Source organism: Ischnura elegans, chromosome 6 (assembly GCF_921293095.1).
Source record: "Ischnura elegans chromosome 6, ioIscEleg1.1, whole genome shotgun sequence".
Taxonomy (NCBI): domain Eukaryota; kingdom Metazoa; phylum Arthropoda; class Insecta; order Odonata; family Coenagrionidae; genus Ischnura; species Ischnura elegans.
Window position 1 is genome coordinate 74,193,720 of NC_060251.1, and position 22,942 is coordinate 74,216,661.

General features: G+C 41.4%; 1 protein-coding gene across 1 annotated transcript in view; it reads left to right on the forward strand.

Annotated features, from left to right (window-relative positions):
- The window catches only part of LOC124161398 (alpha-1D adrenergic receptor), a 155,896-nt gene extending 141,452 nt beyond the window's left edge, over positions 1-14,444 (forward strand). Inside the window, exon 5 of the mRNA XM_046537716.1 lies at positions 10,631-14,444. Coding sequence (XP_046393672.1) covers positions 10,631-11,357 — 727 coding nt within the window. The 3' untranslated portion in view covers positions 11,358-14,444. The remainder of the gene's footprint in view (positions 1-10,630) is intronic.
- The last annotated feature ends 8,498 nt before the right edge of the window (positions 14,445-22,942 follow it).

Below are 22,942 nucleotides of genomic sequence, written 5' to 3' on the forward strand. Positions count from 1 at the left end.
ATTAATGCAATGTCGGGTCAATTCCTGTAAATTTGAATGCTTCGATATTTTCGATATCGAAATAATACGGTTAGCATATCGAGCTTATTGAATTATCTTTGATTTGAGTCGATTAAATTCAATTAATAGCTATTAACTTTACCGAAAAAATTACTTGTATTCGTATTCATACTTCATGGTCGCAAAACGAGAAGGTCGTCTCACAAGTCGACCTTGCATGTATGCTCTGATGCAAACACTGACTCGCGAAGAACAGCGAGCCGGAAAAAAATAATAATAGGAGCAAATTTTCTGAGTCGCAGTCCTGCATCAGTGCATTCCACGTCCCAATCTGCAACTATACCCGATAAAAGTCACGCTGACATTTCTCTCGACAAGAGGAGCATTATTATTACGATAGAAACTATAAAACGAAGAAATGCATCGCGAGGTAGGTTCGTCACATCCATGAGCACACTCAAGAAACCACTCCCACACGAATGCCATTGCTATCTTGATGGATTTAAGAATTGAAGCGAAGGGAAGGTTTACACAGGAAGCGATGAAGGCACTACGGACGAATTCGGGACGCCTAGGGGCACCGGGAAACAAGAACCTTGACAGCCTCACCAAAAAGCCCATGACGTCTTAAAATTAGCACACGGCTTAAGATCATTCCCTCAATTTGCGAGAGTAAACGATCCAACGACTTTGATAGGGAGAGATTCGCCTCGAGCATCCAGATGCCTTCTCTAGCCTTGGCCATCTCCTTAGACTGGAGAAGCATACGGGGATGATGAGAAAACGCTCCCGACTGGGTTGGAAAGACTGAGCCAGGTAAGAAAAACGCTGGCAATGCGTATAACGTTTCCCCTGGGAATTCAAACATCCGTGCTTTTATTCGGAAAGACTAATTCACCGACTGAAATCTCCTGCGTTGCACAAAATGCGACTTGAGTAACGATGATTCTCAGGTTCAAGTTGATACGAAGAGCGCACGACTTCCATTGTGAGATTCCAACAATAAGCTGAACTATTCAGCTATTCAGTTTCTAACGCTTGACAACCGAGACTCTTCGAACATTTCAGTCTTCCATACGCAGATTTAATGTAAAAATAACTCAAAACTATCTATGATTATTTGTTATATAAATTCGTTTCGCATCCACACACTCTGCCCAAACATGAATCGCAGCGTGGTACGGTGACCCGGAAATCAAGGAAGGAGGAGGATGAAAACGTACAAGATGTGGACGTGAAGAAGAGGGTGAAGTGGATTGAGAGAAAGTATAACGACGAAGTGCTAGATGGGTGGGCGAGGAGAGGATAATTCAAGAGGAGATAAGTAGCAAAGACAGGGTTTGGATGAAACTAGTGCTCCAGTTTAGGAATTTTTACACTAACGATCTAAATTCAATAAATATATTCAGTAGGAAAGTAAGTCGTCGTGTAAGTATGAATTTTATAAAGGGAATATTTATCGACTTCACCAGGTAAATATATATAAGGATTTAGCATAGTTAAGACTTTATCTATCGAGAGAATTTTAAATGCTTCTGATGCTTAATTTTAGGACTGAATTCCTGAGTTTCCACGCGTGTGGCTCCCGAAATAGAAAAACAGTTGAATGCAGACGTACAAAGTCTCGAAGGCGCCCCTTGATGCACGATTTTCCTCATCGCTAGCAGGCACTTCAATTTCACAACTCGACCGGTAGATTAATTGGTTAACCTTTCTCCATCACTCTTTCTCAAGTATCAACCTCACATGGCCTTAATTATGAGATGCATATTTTAACTTATGTGAAGCAATACTATAAAATAGCAACTATGTCTACATCGACGAGACAGTAAATTAACCCATTAAGTGTATACACACGAACCATAATTTTCAAAGTTTAATTATTTAAAATAAATTATTCCAAAAATACCCTGTACATATAGACGCTGAGGAAGTACGACGCAAAAAGACTGTATGCGTTTGAGAAACGGGTATGGAAAAGAATGAAGAATGTGAAGTGATAGGAATGAGAAAGACGAAATGATAGACGTGGCGGGTGAGGAGACAAAACTTCTAAGAGAACACTGAGACAGTGGATACGAATGGAGTGAAAGGAAGGAAGAGTATTCATGCATTAAGTAAAAGGAGGCCTTTGTTAATTGAAGAGTGAAGTCCAATTTTGAGGGAGAGACTGGCCGGGGTAATTCGTATAATACTTACTCCATGTAAACCTACCTCAACCGGTAAAATACATACACAATAAGTAACACCTTAAAATTTTGACATTTATGCGCACTAAAAATAAAGTAAAACTTTTCACTTCACCAGTTACGCGATCCGTTCCATTGAAGCCATTTTCAATTTTTTGTATCACTCCTCTTCCCACTTCCTCTCCTCTTGACTGGGTATGAATCACAACGATATCTTGACTTTTTAAGGTCCGCCAAACTTGGAAGCCACCGAGCCCCAAACCAATACGAGAGATGGAAAATGTATTACTGGGGGGCAAAAGGTCATTGGATTGGAATTCCAAAACTCAAATAACCGTAGGGCGGTGATTCATCACTAGACTAACGAATCAGCCACATTGAAATTTGAAGAAAAAAAACTTCTCAACAATAAAATTTCAGGGAAGAATGAGGTAACACGTTATGAAATTTCAGAATTTATATTAGGGCAAAGGGATCAGGAGACATTGAAAAAGTAATTCGATATACCTCGCAATGTTGATGCAAAATGCTAGAGGGATGTTGGCAAACTGAAAATATCATGCAATTTACAGCTTAAATTTATCACAATTAAACAAGAAAATGAGGTGGCAGTTACCACTGAGTGAGTTTGATTGAGCCTAGATCAAAATATGCTAAATTTCCGACTCAGAACGCATCATAACTGAAAACTCATTCAGAGGTAAGACAGATTGAAGATTTAAAAAATACCACCAACTACTTTTTTTTAAATCATAAATAAGGAAATGTATAAAATGTGCACATCTACCTGCACTTGATAAAGTTCGGGCAACGCAACATAAAATTCTGCTACACTTCTTATTCCCCGTCACCGTACGGACGAACGATCTTCAGCCAGTTAGGGATAATTGACATAATCCCATTGAAAATATGAAATGCATCGTCACTTAAATGGAATTTTCCGAACCCTTTTTTGGGGCCACATGACAACGCAGATTAGAATTTACGACGGATATATCTATTTAAAACATTTGACCCCGCACACTTTTCTGCATCGCAAAATGAAGCCTGTATCAACTGATATATCATGACATCGGAGGTTACACCTGTCGGCTGAGAACGGGAAAAATGAAAATACATTCTATCCCCTCCCTCAATGCACTGATTTCCGCAACATCTCCTCGCATTACACTGGAAGTACCTCATTGAAAACAATTTTGGAATAGATGTGTGGGCGTGGGATAACACCAGCGCGCCCTTTCGCTAAAATTAGCGACACCACATCAAATATATCCTTATGTTGCGACCAACCATAGCAGCCCAGATATCAAAAAGCCCACCTCGGTTATGGTAGCAAATAATCATAAAATATGCGGAGAAAATATTCAAATATTTTTTAAAAGCAAGGAGGGAGTTTCATTATTGCTATTAAAGTTTTCTACTGATTAAGGAAGAGATCAGGTAATAAATTACTATTACATTAATACGCTATGGACTTCCAACCCTTAACCGAGTTTACTTGGCTGCAGATCACCAAAGACTGCAGGAAACCGATCAAAGGCTTCGATGTCAAGACCGATCCGGAATCACTTCCCGGAACTTACGCCGTAAGTAATTCTAGAGCGATACGTGATGGGAGTGAAGATTTTAGACCCAACTCCATACGGAGTCCCAGAGACACGTACCGCACGAGCTTCGGCAAGCTGCGACGACTCGCGGAGAAACAGATCGACGGAAGAGGAGCTTTGTAAGATGAGCGAGAGCAGACGGAGGGAAGAAAATATTTGGACCCTTGAGGAGAAGAGACTGGGGACAGGTCGCAAGGATTTTCGATGCGGCGCGGCGGAGAAAGGCACTAGATTAGATCAAGTCGAGGGCTGGACGTGTTAGAGAAGGCTAATGAAGGTGCAAGCAACACCGAACTCCATGAATGAGTACCCACGAAACAGCTTATTCATTTCCCGAAAAAGAACGATACGATTAAACGCGTGACGAAATAAATTTATTAACGTTAGGAGCAACTTAATGGGATCCAATGAAAATAACATGAATACAAATTAGAACGTTCTATAGAATACTTTAATGTGTCGGACCAATCTTTCAACGTAGAGTAATTTTCTAGGCCAAATAGGTTGAAACTGGTTGATACAAAAGAAGAATTTCCGTCAAATGGAATAATACTTAGTTGTATTCACTTTATGACTTCTTTACTTACACATGAACCAACCTTATTTTTACTAGACAATAATCGGAACTAAATCGTATTAAATCGTACTAAATTATCGGGTCTAACTCACTCTAAACTCAACTCATTCTGAGTATCTGATGACAATTACTTCGCCGATTCGACATGAAGCCCGTCCTTTCTCATTAAATTCACTACCCCTCCTCGCTCCACCTCCCATTCCTTCTATCATGGGTTTCATCTTGCCCTCGCCCGTAAGTACACATTCTTCCTACACTCACCACAATGTATTAATCTCAACAGATAATTTTCCTTTACAACCATATCGAGTGCTATGTAGTGTATCCAAAAAATTCTTCATCAAAATCTATCCTGATCATAATATCACGTCAGGTAATGAAACTGTCTAACCTGGCCTGGTAGGCGAGTAGAAGGAATGCCAGGTAAGATACGGAGGAGATAGCGGTTCTGGGTGGAGCGAGTAACAAGAGGTAGGGGACGTCAAAAATCGTTAAGAAAAGAGAATTTTTGATAATAGGGGAATTTGGAAAGTTTAATTTGGGGATGGGTGACATTCGAGGTGATTCCCAAAATGCTCCATGTAAATCTACCTCATCCAGCAGATACCAATAATAGTAAGCGAAATTTCACTCCTTGTCATCCGTATCAGTCACTTAAAATTTTATTTAAATATGCCCAGCGGAAGACTGAGTGTGATGCAACAGAACGTACGAAACTAGGCTCAAAATTGAAAGAAACAAAGCAAAAAGAAAGAGAAAAGAGATTTTCAAACGTATCTCATCTGCTATAATATAGAAAGTAATAAACGTGAAGGAAAATCCATGGAAGGTGAGGATTGCCAGACAGATCGTGGCAGAAGAACAAGACAATGTTAGGCAAAGGAATAAGATGAAGCGGATACAAGTTAAAGAACAAAAGTGATCCGGAAAAAAGTGGGCGTTCGAAAGGCTTCGCGCCACCGTTGGATCCGGCCCAACACCCATGGGTTTGAGACTCATCAGACCGCCCACTCCTCTCGACCCGCCGGCAATAAAAAAATGAAGGAAACTACCCTGTTCCCATGTTTCGCGTGTTGGCGAGGAACGGAGGATAATAAATAACTAACTCCTAATTAGATTTGCGAAAACTAATAGCTGTTAAGGTAATTCAAGCCTCCGAGTTCACTCACGCATGCTTTCACGAAAGCAAGGCGGAGAAATTACCGCAAATGATAAGGAAAATAACAGCAACTAGTTCAGAAAAAGAACACATGATCATCCCTAGGAGTACGAGTTAATGAAGGAAGAGTTTCCATATGCGCATATTGCGAAAGGAATTGATACTCAACACTTCGTATAAACTACGTATGCTGATTAACGTTTCTCTATAAAGCCAGATACATTTCCACTTCCTCTTTTACTTATTGAAAAGTTATATTTTTAATATAAAAAGTTATTCATTCCCCCTCTCCTACAGTTTACAAGCAATGTCATTCCACTGCTACTCCTATTGATATTAGTAATCAAAAAGCTTGCGTACCTGAATAGCATACTAATCAAAACAATAAGAAAATAAATTTCAAATCGAGCGGTTAGATAGGTAATTATTACGAAATATAAGGATAAAGTTTGAGACTGTGATTTTCGACAGTGGCATATTGAAAATATCATCGAGTCACTAAGTGCACAACAGGGTATACCCGAAAATCTAACGGCTTCGAAGGAAGCAACGCCTACTGAAATACCACCATAATACACCATAAATACGCGGGCTTCGTCGTGAATACTGGGATTTTCTTATTTTCTTTCACGAAAAAAAAAATTAATGTCATTCTTGGAGAAATTATAAGAGCTTCATTCATATTTTATAACAATTAAAATATTTTTTTTAGTTCCATTGCGAGTAATTTAGAGGTTTATACATAATGTACATTTAAATGATTCACGTAAAGTGGAAAGCCTTACTTTACTATAGAGAGAGATTATCATACCATAAAAAACTACGGTTAAATTTGTAAAATATGCCAAAATTCGAACGGGATGCTTTAGCAAAGAATCGATTTCATTCTCATTCTGCAGCTCAGGCCGGGCTACATTTAGGTAGTACGTCTCCAATTGTAGATCCACTCGTCACCGGACGAGCGCGACAGGACCGAAGCGTCCAGAGCAGACCGCCCCATTTATTCCGCACCGAATACTTCCCGCGACGGAGACGATTTGCTCCTTATCATGGTCCGAGCGTGGGCGAGAACTTCTTGCGGCGACGCGGGCGATGGGGGCCGGGAAGGTAAGCATTAGTAAGCGCTGCGCGCACGCTCGGAGAGCTAAGAGAGGAGGGTTTGCATGACCGAATGAGGATGAATATGCATCGTACTCTGGGAAGGCTGCGTGATGCCGGGGTTAGTTACGACTACAATATCGTTACCCGCTAGATTTCCATATTAAACTGAAACACCGTCCGTAAACACCGACCGAAATCAGAAACAAAACGACCAGTTCTAAGAAAATCAAGGAAGAAGGGATACAGTAGAAATACATGAAAAATTCCCTAATTTTAGGAGGGAAGGATATCATACGAAGGACACCTCTGTGCACACAATGCTAAATTATGGGTCACTTCATTCCCGCACCAGCATTGCAATGATGTCCATTGCACAGTTGAAAAGACGTAGCCTTTTAGATGAGTAGAGAGTAAAGAAATAAATAGTAATATAGTCTAGCAATAAAATTGATGAAGGATACTCCAATCCACAAGCATTAATGTAACTAAGGCGGAGCATTACTAAAACAAATATTACGCATTTTCACCTTCCACAACACTTTTAGAAGGAAACCATGACTGCTTATTCCAAAACCCCCTTGCTTGAAATATCGAACTCGTTAATTTACAGCCGAAAGTCAAGGAAGCAGCATGAGTTCACAACATTGATGAGGAAATTTACTGTTCGTTCAACTGACTGCAGATATAACAAGTTCCTCAAGGTAGAGAGGGTCCTGGGACAAGGACGGATGGGAGACGGGAGGAAAAATAGCCCGCCATCCCGCCAGGATGAGAACAAGGGAGGGAAACCCCGAACGGAGACGGAATGAGAAAAACGTGGCGAGAAGAAGGGACTTGCAAAAGCATCGCCAGGGAATCATTAGAAAGTGCCATAACGAGCAACCTCCACCCCGGACAAACTCCCTAGAGGAGGGGGGAAGGGGAAGAAGAGACGTGCCGATCTGAGAACGACAAAAAAGGCAATTTCTCTCTCGGGAGACGCTGAAGCGAGGGCAGATTAAATACCTCACCACGAAAAACTCCGGAGGGAAGGGGGCCTTTTTCGGGGGGGAGAACGAGGACGGGGCACGCCTAAACAAGGCAAATTTGGCAAGAACCCGGAGGAATGGTGCAAAATATTTGCGAGGGCCCTCCCGGTTCCGAGAGGGTGGACTGAAATGGGAGGGGGAACGAAAGGTGATAACGCTCAGGTTCCGCCAAATGCAGACTGCAAATACGGCTAAGGTCGCCACACGCGGAGTGGTATGCTACCCGTGAAAAGCGCCACACGCACCTTACACCGACAATTACGAACGCAGTGCTGCGTAAATGGACTAGTGTGTACGAGTTCTTCGTCATACAAACATAGAGAAGAGAGAAATTCACGATTTCACGCTCTCTATGAGAAGGTAGAGACTCTGAGAGCACAATATTAATTTGAACAAGGAAAATCGCGGACACGCTCGTCAACGCGGACAAATCCGTGTAAGGCTAAGTCTTGCTTCCAGAAAACGTAATAGTTCTGTAGAATCTCTACATCGCTTTCTGGAATTTATTTCGATTTTTGCCAATATTTGGAGGAATTTATGCATGCTTACGCGAGAAATCCATAACAGGAACGAAGGGAATGAACGGCTATGGAATTTTAAGGATATGCATTAAGAATTATACAATAAGCTAAAGAATTATGAGATAACGTGTTTGAATGACGATAAATAGGAATCATGCTCAAATGAAGAAGGAAATTCAATGTGGGAACGGGGACAGAACATAAACACTTTATCACCAGAGGCCGTCACTCCCGCTCGAATTGCGGTATTATATTTTTATTTCCTGAAGTACTGCTTGTTGCAAGCACAAAATATCATCCTAAAGTCTTCACGGAAATTTCACCCATGTCAGTGGCAAAATAGTGGGAAAGTGTCCATACTTGAATTACTCAGTGGCGGCGGGGTAACATCCTCGCCTGCCAAACAAGAGGTCGCGGGTTCGAGTCCCGCCTGGGTAGGTTTCCCCTGCCCAGGGCATGGTTGTTCGTGTGCGTTCACTTGTTAAATATGTTGCATAACCCGATCTAAAATGGCCAATATGAGCTGTATTCGGTGGTTTGAGGATTAAAAAAATATAAAAATAGATAACTACTAACTAGAGTCGGCAACATACACCATTAAATATTAAAAAAAAGATAGCTTAAGTTTCAAACAAGTAGTGCATAAGTAAATCGAAACAAAATACAGGTCGAATGCGTGGTAATAAAAAAAAATTGTGGTAGCAAATTTGGAGTATTGGAAACACCTAGCGGATACGCAGTGAATTGAAGCACCAAAGCATCTCCCTCACGCTCACAAACGCGCCTCGAACGGGAGATGTGCGATAAAAACTTCGACTGGCTCACGCGTCGAGCGAACACGATTGCCTTTCGCGAGGCACCAATTGAGTCCGCATCGCTGCCAGATCACGTCCTCCGCCAGGGAAAGGGATTGTGATCTCATTCTCCCTTTCGCTAACGAGCGGAGCCCAAATTGGGGTCGACACCGAACACCTTATTTTGTCGCGGCAGTGGCTTCCGCGGAAACTCAACTCAGTCACTCGAGGTGGAAACAATCACTTAAGTGCCGCCGCCGCTGTGATGGCTCTAGGAGATTACGCGCGCAGAATTCCTGAACCTGGAATGATAAAACTCTTCCAAGCGATATTAAAATGTCCACTTAGTAACAGGTAAATAAAATTTGAAAATTAGATTTACTTGCACTAATTTATTGGTAGGCTCATTAAGATGGAGATCTCCAAAATTGAAAGAGCATTGCGGGATATGTCTACTAAGTAACAGGAAAATTACATTTGAAAATTATATTAACTCATGCTAATCTATAAGAAGACTCAAACAATTGGAAATCTCCACCATCAGCAGAGCATTGCGGTTGTAGTGAAAGAAAGTAATAAAAGACTGATTGTAAGTGGGCGAAATGAAGGCAGAGGTTATTTATATTTATCCAAAAAAAGAATTCGGTAGACGAAATACTAAGGAATTCGCTAGCATGAAACTTTTTAGAAGGATATTACAGTGCAGAGAAAGATCCTCGGCCAATTAAAAATATGGAGGCTGACAATGCCCCCGGGCATCACTTACATGCTGATGGACTGATATTTTACATTGAGGAAAAATCCTGCATGCAATGGGGAAAGGGCGGGCTTGAAAAATCCGAAGTGGATGTAAGGGACGAAAAATGTTTATTTGACTAGAACAAAATATCTTATAAGGCGGAGCTTAAATACCAAGAGTTAGGGAAAATAATGAAGCACCTACAGAGTTCGAGGCAGACATTTAGTTGAAAGTCTTTCTCGAGATTGATAAAAGTTTTCCTGAGCTCATTTTCAAACCTTCAAGCGCACTCGTTGCTAAACACTAGCTTTCAGTTATATCGCCGGGCAGTTTTTTTTATCCTGAGAGGTGCTTTCCTGTGATACTAACACTAAGTAACCACTGTGCTACTACCACATTAATTCCATGGCCATAGAATATTTTGCAGAACCATGAATATGGAATTCATAATAAAGACGAAAGGTGACGGAAAATCCTTTATGTACCAAGACATTTATATCCTAATCAGAGGAATTATTTCACATTTTGGCAGGATTGCTTTGCCTTTGAATTAACAGCCATTACTCTGCAATATGCATAGAAATGTAATAATAATTCACTTGAAATTATTTTTTGAATCGTATATCAACATAATGTGGTAGTCTTACGGAATACTTTTCAGATAACATCGGCCGTCCTACATGAAAAACGGAACTTATATATTTAATTGGCAACTGAAATACTTAATTTTACTTAGTTCTCATAAACTCTTTGAAGTTACAAAATCATAATTTATAAAATCTTCCCACAAAAATTTTAGAAATCTCAGAGAGTCGTTCACCACATACGCCAATAGATAAATCATAAACATATCCGTAAATCAACTCGAATTCAACTATGTACAACTAATCGACTCATTTCCCAAATCTCCCTCAGATTCCTGTCCGGGCGTCGGCGCCGCTCTCTCGCCGCTGCCACGGCCGTCGCGACGGAGCAGAAGGCATCCAAGGTGCTGGGTCTCGTCTTCTCCACCTTCGTCCTATGCTGGGCGCCCTTTTTCCTGCTCAACGTGGCCATGGCCGTGAGCCCGCGCGACGCCCACGGAAACCAGGACCCCATCTTCAACTCCCTCGCCCCGCTAACCCTCTGGCTGGGATACGTCTCCTCAACCATCAACCCGCTCATCTACACCGCCTTCAACCGGACCTTCCGAGCAGCCTTTGTCCGCCTCCTCAAGTGCAACTGCTCCCCCGCCTCCGCCGGGGGCTTCGGCCGCCGACCGCCCCCGAGGTCGCCGCTGTCCTTGCTCTCCTCGCCGGACGCCGTATTCACCGCGGCCAACGTCGCCAGCGGCGGTACCACCAGCTGGGAGGAGTCCACCGTGTCCTCCTCATACCGGACCTGGGAGGATTCAGAGGCGGGTGGAGGTGGTGGCCGGCCCGGGGGCGGTTGGGGACGGGAGCCGAGACGTGAGGACTGGGCGCACGCGGCTTCCTTCGACGAGACGGAGGAGACGCCGTCGAGGGACCCTTCGGTTGCCGGGCAGTCCCCCGAGGCCGGGCGGTGTCCGAGCCGGCAGGAGCCGGAGGCCCGAAACGGATTGTCCTCCGTGCCGGAATCGCTAGGTGGGGAGCGAGGTTCGGGGGAGTACCAAAGGAGGTGACGGAGCGGGGCGGGGCTGCACCCTTCGCATGAGCTAGAGGTTCCGGGGAAAAGGCGTGGCAACGCTGGCCTGTACGAGTGATATTCTGCTCGTCTGGAATAATGCGACGCCCGTGATGATGAAAGGAAGCCCAAATTATCAGGGAAGTGTGGTTATGTGCAGTTTATCCTATCTGGAGTTAAAGGTCACATGTCTGTTTACAGTTGTCGAACGATCGTGTCGTCGTTTGGTTTAAAGTTCAACATCTAATGTCGAACAAAGTGATTGTTACCAATCCAAATCGATCCATACCAATGATCTCGAATCTCTATGACCCCATCAGGATTACTTCGACACCAGCGGTAATGATTTCCCAGGGTTAATTGTCGTGGTGAAGTTCTTCAGTGGGTTGGATATGCACATAGGGCGGCTAAACTATATGGAGTAATGCACCATCCTGGATACCCCTTCTGAGTAGAGTCAATAAACGGTTCGCATCATGACTTGGATAAGTGAAGCTCATTTAACGTGACTCCCACATGAGATAGTGCAATGAGTGCAAGAGCCAATTTTCATTGTATGCGTCCTTGGAATTGCGCAGATCGACCTGTCAGGGAATGATGCATCACCTTGGATATACTGTGTAAAAATAGAAAGTGAATGAGCTGTATCGTGGATGAAATGAGCGTAGTTTATCCATTGTGGAATACCGTGACACCCTACATACTGACTGTGTGTACCGTTATTCAGTGGAATGTGTCCCTCCTTGGCTTACAATAAGATGAGCGAATATAAAAATAAATGCTACAGTGTGGCTCCATATGTTATATGCCAGTGAACAAGTCGTTAAGTAGCTGGGATTAGTGTAGTTCATTGTGGACTAATGTCGCACCCTGGATTCTCCGTTCCCCGTTTCAGCAGACTCATGATTTCATGGTCACGACAGGTACAGAGACCAATCGGAAATATTGCGTGATACCGGTTGCCATTCAAAGCAGTCAAATTTCATTGGAAGATTTTCATTGTGACCAAGATTCGTCCAGCTAGCATAGTGTGGAATACCTTGAATTCATGGGAACTAAGTTTAAGTCAACGAAAACGCTCTGCCGTGGCCATGATAAATGTATATTAACCGATCAAGGATAACGTGACACCCTGAACACCATTTTCGGGCTCGTCAATTTTTCCCTTCATGACCAAGAAATGTACAGTCAAAAAGATGTGGCATAGTGCGAGGCTAGGAATACGATATGTGTTGCTTTCTGGTTGAAAATACCTCTAGCGGTCAAGACAAGTGTAGTTAATAAGTGCATTAAAGTGAACTTCCCTATTTGGATACAGCAAGTAAGAAGACGGTTCTTGGGTTATGTGATTCTGTGCTGAAATCATATCTTGATATGAGAAAAGAGGCAATAATTCGCTGTGCAAGAAAAACCTTGTTCTCATAGTTCTGGTACCTCGGTCCTCTTTCATGAAAAATGCTTTCCTTCTGTCCCTACCGTGACGAGGTTAAAGTTTAGTATATTGGTTCAACAGTGATGTGCTAGTGCGATACGGATACAGGAAGTAAGAAGAGGACGTATTTTGGATTACCAAATACCTACTATAGTGTTATTCAAACACTATGTGAAAAGTGGTGATAACGTGCGCCGGAAAAAATCATTCAAGGAAACATTTAACCAACCACTTCAAGGATGGTTAAGCGTTCGTTTTTATCTGTTGTGAAGTTCTTTCCCTACCTTACTTCAGTGATGCGATCGATGAAGTGGCCTTTTTATGGATACACGGAATTGGATACAGCAAGTAAGAAGAGGAAATTCCATGGAGGTGCGTTTAGTAGTAGTTCTACTAGAGTGCATTGTCTAGTGCTACTCGGCGATGCGTGAACGAGGAAGTGCACATCGCCGAGGAAAACAGCTCTACCCACACCAAATCAATGTTCTGAAGGAAGATAAATCTTTCAGTGTTTCCATATGGTGTAAAATTCTATCATCATATTTTTTGACCAGGATTATCAAATGGATACAGCAAGTAAGAAGATTCCAAGGATTCCACCGATTTTGTGCAGTGTTCTGATAACAACGTGCATACAAAACGTCGTGAAAAAATGAAGTTCTCTAGATCCGGTGACACATTCACCCAACAAGGGTTTCTAAAATTAGAAATTTGAAGTTTCGTTGTTTTCTTGTGGTGTTACGTTCAAGTGGCAATTGCATATTCTCTACGCTGTAATAGCTTAGTGATCCACGTATGTTAACAGCCCGATCTTAAGCACATGTTACGAGATATCACAGTTAATTTCTTGTGGTTGTGTGTATACATATTATAAGTCAACACATGAAAATTTTCACAAGGAATAAGTGAATTCTGAAGAGCACAGGTAACATATGAATGATAAAAAATTTATAAAATGAAAGAAGTGTGCATATCGAGACCGTGAAGTTAAAAAAGAACATTATTTCCAAATATACATATTTAATTTAGCACTGTAATACATGCAATGTAACAGGGCGTAACATATGTTAGATGTAGATATTGTGAATGTAACAGAATGTCATGAGCTGAATCAAGAGGTAAAATTATAAAGAAATATAAAGCTGGTTTATTTGAAATTGCCACTGTGCAATGTGCACGCTAAAGGAATTTTATCATCTATTTATTATCTCGGACGTACTGCTCCCAATGCGTCGTTTCATTTCATCAGTGACTCATTAAACCCTTTGTGTAGCTGGGTAAGTTCATACGCCCTCCCAGTAGACACCATTAAAAATTACGCAGCGTGCTGCAGCCAGGAGACAAAATTTGCTTTAGCGATGAGTCAAGAATCATTTCCGCTAGCAGAGAGCTTCAAAATACGTTCGCTCAAAGTAGTTGCCGAATATTTGTTCTAAAAATAAAGAAACTCCACGCAAACAGGTCCATGACACTGCACCGCTATAACCCCGAATTGAAGAGAGTACAATGATCAATAAGAGAATTTCTACGTGCGTTTTTCTAAGAGCATTCATACATAGAAAGGTATTCATCCATGAAAATATTTGACGAATAGACATGAACCAACAATGACCAATTACCTGTACACATTTATAACAAACATTAAGGAGAAAATAAAGCATTTCTGCTAATTCAAATGTAGGTGAGGGATGTTTTTATTTTCCTAATAGCCACCCTGGCGACAAAACTGCACTTTAGCGGGCCAAAAAGCATTCAATGGGAAAGCAGAATGAATTCGCGAGGCTATGCAGCCGTGGGAGCCAACTCATGCTTCGTTTGTACAATGGGGCAGCTGTTTCCCTAGCCTGAATCTATAGACGTACTCGCCACAGATCAACCTTGGCTTCATATTTCAGACGGTGCTAAATAGAAGAGTATCCTCACAGACATGAAAGCACACACCAGGCCGAGCGCACACGTTTCAGGCATTCAGTATGGAAGCTAATTTTAGCTCCAGAAAGCCTTCATCAACTAGCCACGAGACTTAACGTCCATGCGGAAGACAAAATGAGTACCTTTAATAGCAAATCAAGTGGAATGGGACGGAGTACCATATTTACGAGAACGTGCAACTTCCTTCGAATGCTCAGTTAACTTTTACAGGTCTAAAATCATACACATCTCAGCGCTTTAACGATATCAATTCATAGTATCCAAAACAAAAAATAAGTCGTTGTGGACGTTAGGAGAAGATGAGTTATAAACTGCAATGTTTGAGGTAAACATTGTCACAGGCTAACTAGCATGTCAGACCAAAAAACTTAATTTGTGTCTCCAAATTAATGTGAAAATTAAAACAGCATTTCTCAAATTGAAGCAGTTTTAAAGAGATAACAAAAAAAATCCTCCATAATCCTGGCACTCCTCGCACAAAAACATTATTCAAACAAAAGTAGAAGACGTGACAATGAAAATTTCAAATAACTTTAATTTCAATTTCTGCTGATAGTACTACGGGAGTTGCGCATTTTTGAAAATTGTAACCCTTAGCGCGCTACCATTTTTTGAATTTTAAAACACCATATTATATTCACTTCTTGAAATCAGGGCAGGTTATATAACTATTTTTCGCACCAAAGTTTTTTTCTATTGACCTTGGAGAGTTAATAACTACTATAAAAACTCCTTCATATTGACATCTGAAAAATCCAGCCAATTTATACATCACTGGTCCGATAGCTAGACCGAAATTGATTTCTGATTTATTGGTGTGATTTTGAAAGAAGAATGAGAAAAAAACGGCAGTTACCATAACCAAAACAGAAGTATAGAGTTGCAGGCAAAACGAGCAAAATCTCCCAAGTTACGCGACAGACCCCGGACATTACCGTCTGTGACAGGGAAGAACGCAGAAGCACTGAAACTATGAACAAGCTTAATACTACCAAAATTTTTATAATATTAAACTTATACTGGTTTCGGCTTATTTCGTTTGGAATTATCTTAAATTTTAATATACGACTCAAATTAAGGATGGTGCATGACACTTAAAAATTCCACCACAAAAATGGGGTGTGTATCCGTTATTTTAACTGACTCTTATCATTTGGCGTCAGTGACTGACTATCTTACCATAATATACATACCATGTGATATTTTGTTTTTGAGCTTCCTGTGCCGATGGCCGGCAAGATTTCCCGGGTTTCACAACGGTTTTATAAACGAGAATTATTACGATCGCTGTGTTTGCATAACCATTTCACTAGGGACTCTAATACGCGCCATTTATGTCTCTATAGTTGAGCTCTTATTTGTGACACGATATTCTTCGCCCTCGGGGACTAACGTTCAACGCTGATCATGGCTGTCATGATTAATACGATTGTATTTTCAGCAATGCGCGTTACTGGGTGCGCCAATCGAGGTCTCGTGTTTATTTTTAAGAATAACACCAAGTAAGCACACGGCATTTACAGCACTGGATAGTGCAATGTTCTCAATATTCACGCTGAAGTTGACACAACATGTTACTAACGTCCAATTTTGCTAACACAGCTCACTTGTACAGAACATAGAGAATACACCGCGAAATTATAACACGTTACAACGCCATCTCTTTTCGCTGCAAGTCCTCCCAATCTCTCGCATTATATCATACAACATTTTCCGGGATGCATATTGGACGGTTTTCCGAGGAATGAGAATTCTTCGGATGGACCTTTATCGCGTTCATGAACATTCATCCACGGGGTAAAATGCCAGAATCCGACGTGGCTAACAATCGCCGCGCGCAAAAAGATTCCTTCCCCAGCGGCTCATACATGCTTTGTTTCCACAAAAGCAATCGTTGACTCTCTCGCTGGGTACACGAAACCAATCCGATTCCCTCGCATATATTTTTTTCCAGATTTCAATCAGAATAAAAAACGGAATGGCGTGTAAGGGAAGCCTCGGAGCTTAGGAGACATAGTCCAAATTCATCCGCAAACTCATTTACCAACGATCATAGGGAAAAACAAATTCTGGGTAAAATAGCAGATGATACCCGAGCAAATTGGTGATCTATTGGTATGGGGCAACTACTAAAATAATCATTAAGAAAAGAGACATATCATAAATGGATTAACAGGAAAAATAAACTCAGGAGTGAATTGAAAATGTATTTTGGTGAACTATCAATCGGCAGAGATGATGAGTAAGAGCACTAAAAATCAAGTAACAAATTGGGGTTGATTGTAAAACGAAGTAAACGGAATCAATAACCTACACACTATAAATCCTAAGTAAATTGTACAGTACAGAGAGCAATAATGGGTGATGCTGGATGAATACAGCATTACATCAGAGATCACCCCAAATTGGGCCCTATATAAGAACTCCTAAACTGATTATAACAATAAAAAGTTCGTGATAGGAGTTTTTATGATAGTAACAGGAATTTTCCGGTTCGAAATAGCGACGATCTGCAATCAATTTAAACCGGACCTCACATGGAGACTATAAAGAGAAAATTTGGGAAATAGACCGTATTTCTGCTTTGGACTTGAATAGTTCATTGCTCTTTTATTATTCACATGAGTCAAAAAGTTACAACGCATCCCAGTCCAGTTCATGCAATTTTTTTCCGGCAACGAGTTAGCGACTAAATTACGGAAAATTTTCTTCAATATTGCATTTATTTACAGCGAAGTCAAAAAAGCTGGGTCATCCGCAGAAAATATACTATTTCACTGGGAGAAGGCCCGCGCAGATAACGGTTATAAATTTAATCCAAATTCCAAAAATACCAATAACTAAATGATTAACTCTGATGCAGGGTTTAAGAAAATGTGATATTAAGAACTCTTGAACTACCACACAAACATGATATTGAATGACTCCGAAATATGTAAAGAATTTGGGAACAAAATTGGCCATTCAACATTAGGCTATCCCTTCATACGACTGAAAAATAAATAGCCACAAGCGAAGTAAGGATTTCTCGCGATGATGAGACGGGCTGCCAGCAACCCTTGTCGTTTGGGGTACCTCCCGTGTAAAAGAAAGAGTCCCTGCGTCTCACGTTCGCCTGGATAAGCGGGCTAAATTTGGAATCACAAAAGCTGAGACGTCTTGCGGTGACAGCTTAGGACGCGGCGATGTATCCACGAGCCAAAAGATATTTTTTTCCCTCTTCCCATCTTTCCTTCACGCCTCATCTCCCCCCTAGGAGCGACACGCTGACTAGGGATAACTTATATTTTATATCCTTCATTAGCTAACCTGGAGCAAGGAAAAAATAACTTTGCAGAGATCGAAACAGCTCCAGCTGGGAACATCTGCATACGGTGATGCAAGCGCTAAATGGAGAACCGCGTAGAGAGCTGACCAAGCATGTTGATGATCATGGCCGAGTCGCGTCAACGAGTCGATCACAACGATGACTTGATCACCATTACGGGCCTTTAACATATTCATTTTCAAGCCGACGTCATCATTAAAGCACAAAAAACGCTGTGGCGTAAATGAGACGGTGAAACAGTGACAAAAATTCTCACTCATATTCGCGAACGACAAGAGGGATATCAAAATCGAGTGACACATAAAAATGACATGAAAGACGCGTGTACTCAAATTTCGACTGCCGTTGGGCATGTGACAAAAACAATATGTACAAAGGACGCCCATTGTTTAAAAAAATCCAACAGACGCTCCAATGAGACATAAATCAGAACGGGATAGATACATAGGTGCTCTTTGCATGAAACATCCGAGGCATACATAAAATCGTATGAAGCCATAGGAACACATTTCAAGTTAAATACAAAATAAAAACGAAACATTTTACCCACAAGAAGCTTTCTCCACCCACGAGTAATGAAATTTTTCTCTCCAAAATGTAAACACGAACGAGGTTCGGGAGTAATACCGCCACATCACATTCGTTTGTTGAATTCCTGTGGTTACGGGTGGGTGAAGAGCAAGAAATTTTCTAAATTTAAAACGATTTTTCGGCTATCCGTACTCTTTGCGGGAAAAATAAATTCGCATGATGGATTGCATACACCAGTAAAACTTTAAATAGCCACTCGAGCCCACTAATGAATTAAAATAAGGAGTTCTCGGCACTCCAATTGTAGTCCATTTCAAGAGTCTACTTTTATCCATTCTCGCATTCATAAGTACAAGAATAAGTATTAAATCAAGTCGCTTCAAAAATAATTCGCACATCAGAAAATAGCTCATACCTTGAAAGGCTTTAGGCATACCTTTTACTCATTAACGCAGAGAATCGTGACGAGAGAAAACTATCAGACAATGGAACAGTGTACCCACTATTTTTAACATATTTTCTACCGCTTGTACCCCTAATGCATTCAACGATAAGGACTCGAACATTTGCAACGCGGTTTTATACTAGCAGTATATCGGTGAGAATAGAAAAGAATGATAAGTAAGAAGCTAAGTAAAGTCGGCTAGGTCCAATTGTTGATATCGATGAAAAGGCAGATTTAGGAGTGTAAAAAAGAGGGAAGGACAGGTAATTCACACGTGAACTCAGGGAAGGAAAAATGCAATACTTAATGAAGATAATGCCACAAGAATGAGCTATCACGTGTATATGGCAGGCAAAAGGAGTCATCAAGATTGAGGAAGGAAGAAATAAACTGATTCTTCCGATCAATTATAGTGAAAATGTCAATCACGGAACGAAGATGTGGTTCATTAGTTGCTTTAATTTGCGCAGGTAAGGTAGGAATACAAGGAAATATGATGCGGGTTCGAATGGTGCAGCGAAATTAAACAGAAGGCATAATAATGAGCAGGAGAGGATGACAAAAGATAACACGGAGAAAATTAGCTGGAATTAAGAATGTCACAATGACTTGAAAATTTCCACACGAAATGAGGCGAGGGAAAGAATGTGGAGAGAAGATACTGGAGGCTGCGATAGAGGAAAAAGATGTCACAAAAACGTACAAGGGGGAGTTGGAAAATAAGATTCGTGTTAAATCTATATGAAGAAGTTAATATGCAAAATAATTCTAAAAGAATGACTGAATATATCAACTAGTAGAATGCCTTCAGATAAATATGTTAAAGTATCTTCCGGATAAGACATGTATTCATGAGGACTTTCAACTAGGGAATTTTCCGGGCTTCTCGAATAAGCATCTGAAGACTTCCACAAATCTCCAATACGAAAATTTAGTGGCAAGGCTAAAATTAATTGATAAAATGCAATTGATAAAATATTAAAATATCCTTAGAATAGCGAGGAAAAAAGCAAGAAAAACTAGCGAAGACGGTGAGGATTTGACGGGTTTACTTTCAAACAGACACCAACTCATTTCCAACATAATCTGTGATGATATATGTAATTTCCATGCTTGACCAAATTTCACGACCTTCCGAGTTTTTCAGAGTTTCAAACACGACATAAAACATCGGGTCGGGTGGAGGGAGATGTGTTGAGGTGGCGCAGTGAGCATGGAATGCCGGGAGATACGCTTGAGAGAAGGGGAACACGACAGCTGGTTAAGGGTACGAGGGGTGGGATAGAACGAGGGTCCGGCACCTTGCCAAAGAGAGCGTCGTCAAGGTGGGCAGGGAGACGAAGACGAAGGATACCCTCCCTCCAACGAGAAAGCTCGACGGACGCGGCAAAAGCGATCGAAGGCCGAGGGGCGTGGGGTTGTACGAAGATGAAAGAAAAAGAAGGGAGGAAAAAATGACCAACAAATATTGCGCCTCGTTCTCCACATACAAATTAATCTTTTTCCAGCTTTTCCAAAGAATATTCCATTCCAAGGAATTCAAGTAACTTAAATAAGACCTAATAACACCGTTTTAAACATCCTATCCCCGCTCAGTACTCGCTGCATTCATACCTTCTGTCTCCTCCGTATCTCATCTTGAAGATGCCTCTCCTCACTCACCATGTCCAGGCTTTCGTCGTTCCTCCTCCTCTCCGTCCACGTCACTCTCTCAGTTCTTCTCCAGACCCACATCACGAACGCCTCTAGTCTTCTCTCATCCTCCTTTCTAAGTGTCCACGTTTCCGCACCGCAAAGCGCTACACTCCAGATTATGATAAGTTTGAAAAAGAAAAATACACGTATTTTTCCGTTTTTCGATCAATGGCCTACTTGTCTAGTCTATCGAAAACTCAATGCTTTAACCCATTCGCATACAAGTTGATGAAGTAATGATCTCACTTCGTAGGAAGCAACGCCTCTCAGCCATTAATCTGCCAAGTGCGAGCGCCTCCCATGAGAAGTTGTAGTTTAAATTCAAGTAAGTTATTACTAGCCTCAATGAAAGGTTCTCCGAGAACGAGCAAGTGAGCCAAAAATATGACGTCATCAGCTCATGTAAAGGGGGGGGGGGGCATCTTTCAATTCTGAAATTACTAGAGAATGGCTAAATGAGGAAGATTTCATTTTCGCCGTAAATTACCTTTTCCTCTCATCTTTCGACTTTTTACCATGAAGTGCGACACGGAGTTTAAATTCATTACGTATTTATGATTCTACCCTTGTCAGGGGAAGAGCGGCAGTCTAGTGAGTAGAGCACTTGACCGAAGGATCCCGGTTTCAAATCCCAGTGAAGCCGTCGGAGACCCAACTCAATATACCTCGGAGTGCAAGGTGGCTTAGGATAAGGAGTTGGCCGACCTACCTTGAAAGCGGAAATTTCACACGCCTGACTTGGTCAAGAGTTAGTTCTACCCTTACTGACGAAACCAACCAACGGTTGATTCCTGAGTTAGTAACCCTTCTCAGGGATGCAAATGGCAAATTTTTTAGCAATATCAGAGGCCAAGGACCAGTTTTATGCATAGAGTGAAGATTATTACGTCCCTTGATTAAATTACATTAGTTTCACTGTATACGGAAAAATAAATTAAAACGATGCAGCATTGTACAGGTAAAAACTTTATTTACTACACATTTCACGCGCTTCGATACTTAATCTTGAGATAATTATGTCAAGTTAACCACGTGTAAAATCTTGGCCAGTGTAATACGGTAATAATGAGTCTTCCTTCATTCATACTTTTCCACCACATACTGTCGCCTTGAATTTTTTTACCGATACAATATTAATAATGATCATCATTTACTCTATCCCGAGAATTACATTGCTATTTCAAAAGAATTTTTCATTATCCGAGTTCTTTTCCAGCCATTCATGTATCAACTATGTTTTCTCGAATGGAAGAGACACTGACATGGGAATGAGGTGCACCGAAAAGATAACACGCTCATACATTGGACCAACGAGTTGGACACGATCTCCGCTCGCCTAAGTTAATGCGATGGCTGCGATAGCACGAGATCATACCACGCTGATGCGGAGGCAGCGTGGATGGGTCACACAAGCGGCAATTAAGATACAAAGATGCAGGCGAATTGCAAAAAAAAATCGCACACCTCGGCAATCCAGTTGGAATGGATGGCGATCCACGCAACGCGATAACACCCTATTCTCAGTTGGGTCAAACCCGACCAGTTCTCTCCCTATTCGCTCAACTGAACCCGGCTGGCAAGGTTTTCGCGAATAAATTTTCAACTCACGATAGATACGGTCGCTACACCAAACAGAACTGTGAGTGCCGCGAGTCTCGGAACGGGTAGGGAGGGATTACGGGGGTGAAATCTACTGTTGACGTAGATTCGCAGCAAGAGCAACGGGATGGAAGGTTGGTCAAAATTATTCACTCCATAATCGTCTTCGGAAACGGCGATGTTCATTCCATTTCCGCAGACGATCTCAAACTCCAGCGAAACCGCGGCAAGAGCACATAAATATCCTGATAGAGGAGATGAAATATCAGGTACAATCATCAGCTATGTTCACAGAACACCTACGACATTATAAAACCCTAAAATACCTCCTGCCGCAATGCTGGAACTGCATTGCGATTGTATTCGGTGATCTCAAAAATTCAGAAAACTGAGTAATTTTCATGGACTTAATGATACCGAGGGCATATCGAAATCCAAATGATAACTGCCGATATGCCTGGCTATGACATTTGAATTTAACTAGTGAAAAAGTGGTATCATCTGAACTTAAGTCGACATGGATGTATAGGCGTTAAAAAAATGACTTAATCCTAAAAATAGCAATGGCTCATTGGTTCAATTCTTACGACATAATCCGCAGTACCTGTATGCACAACATAA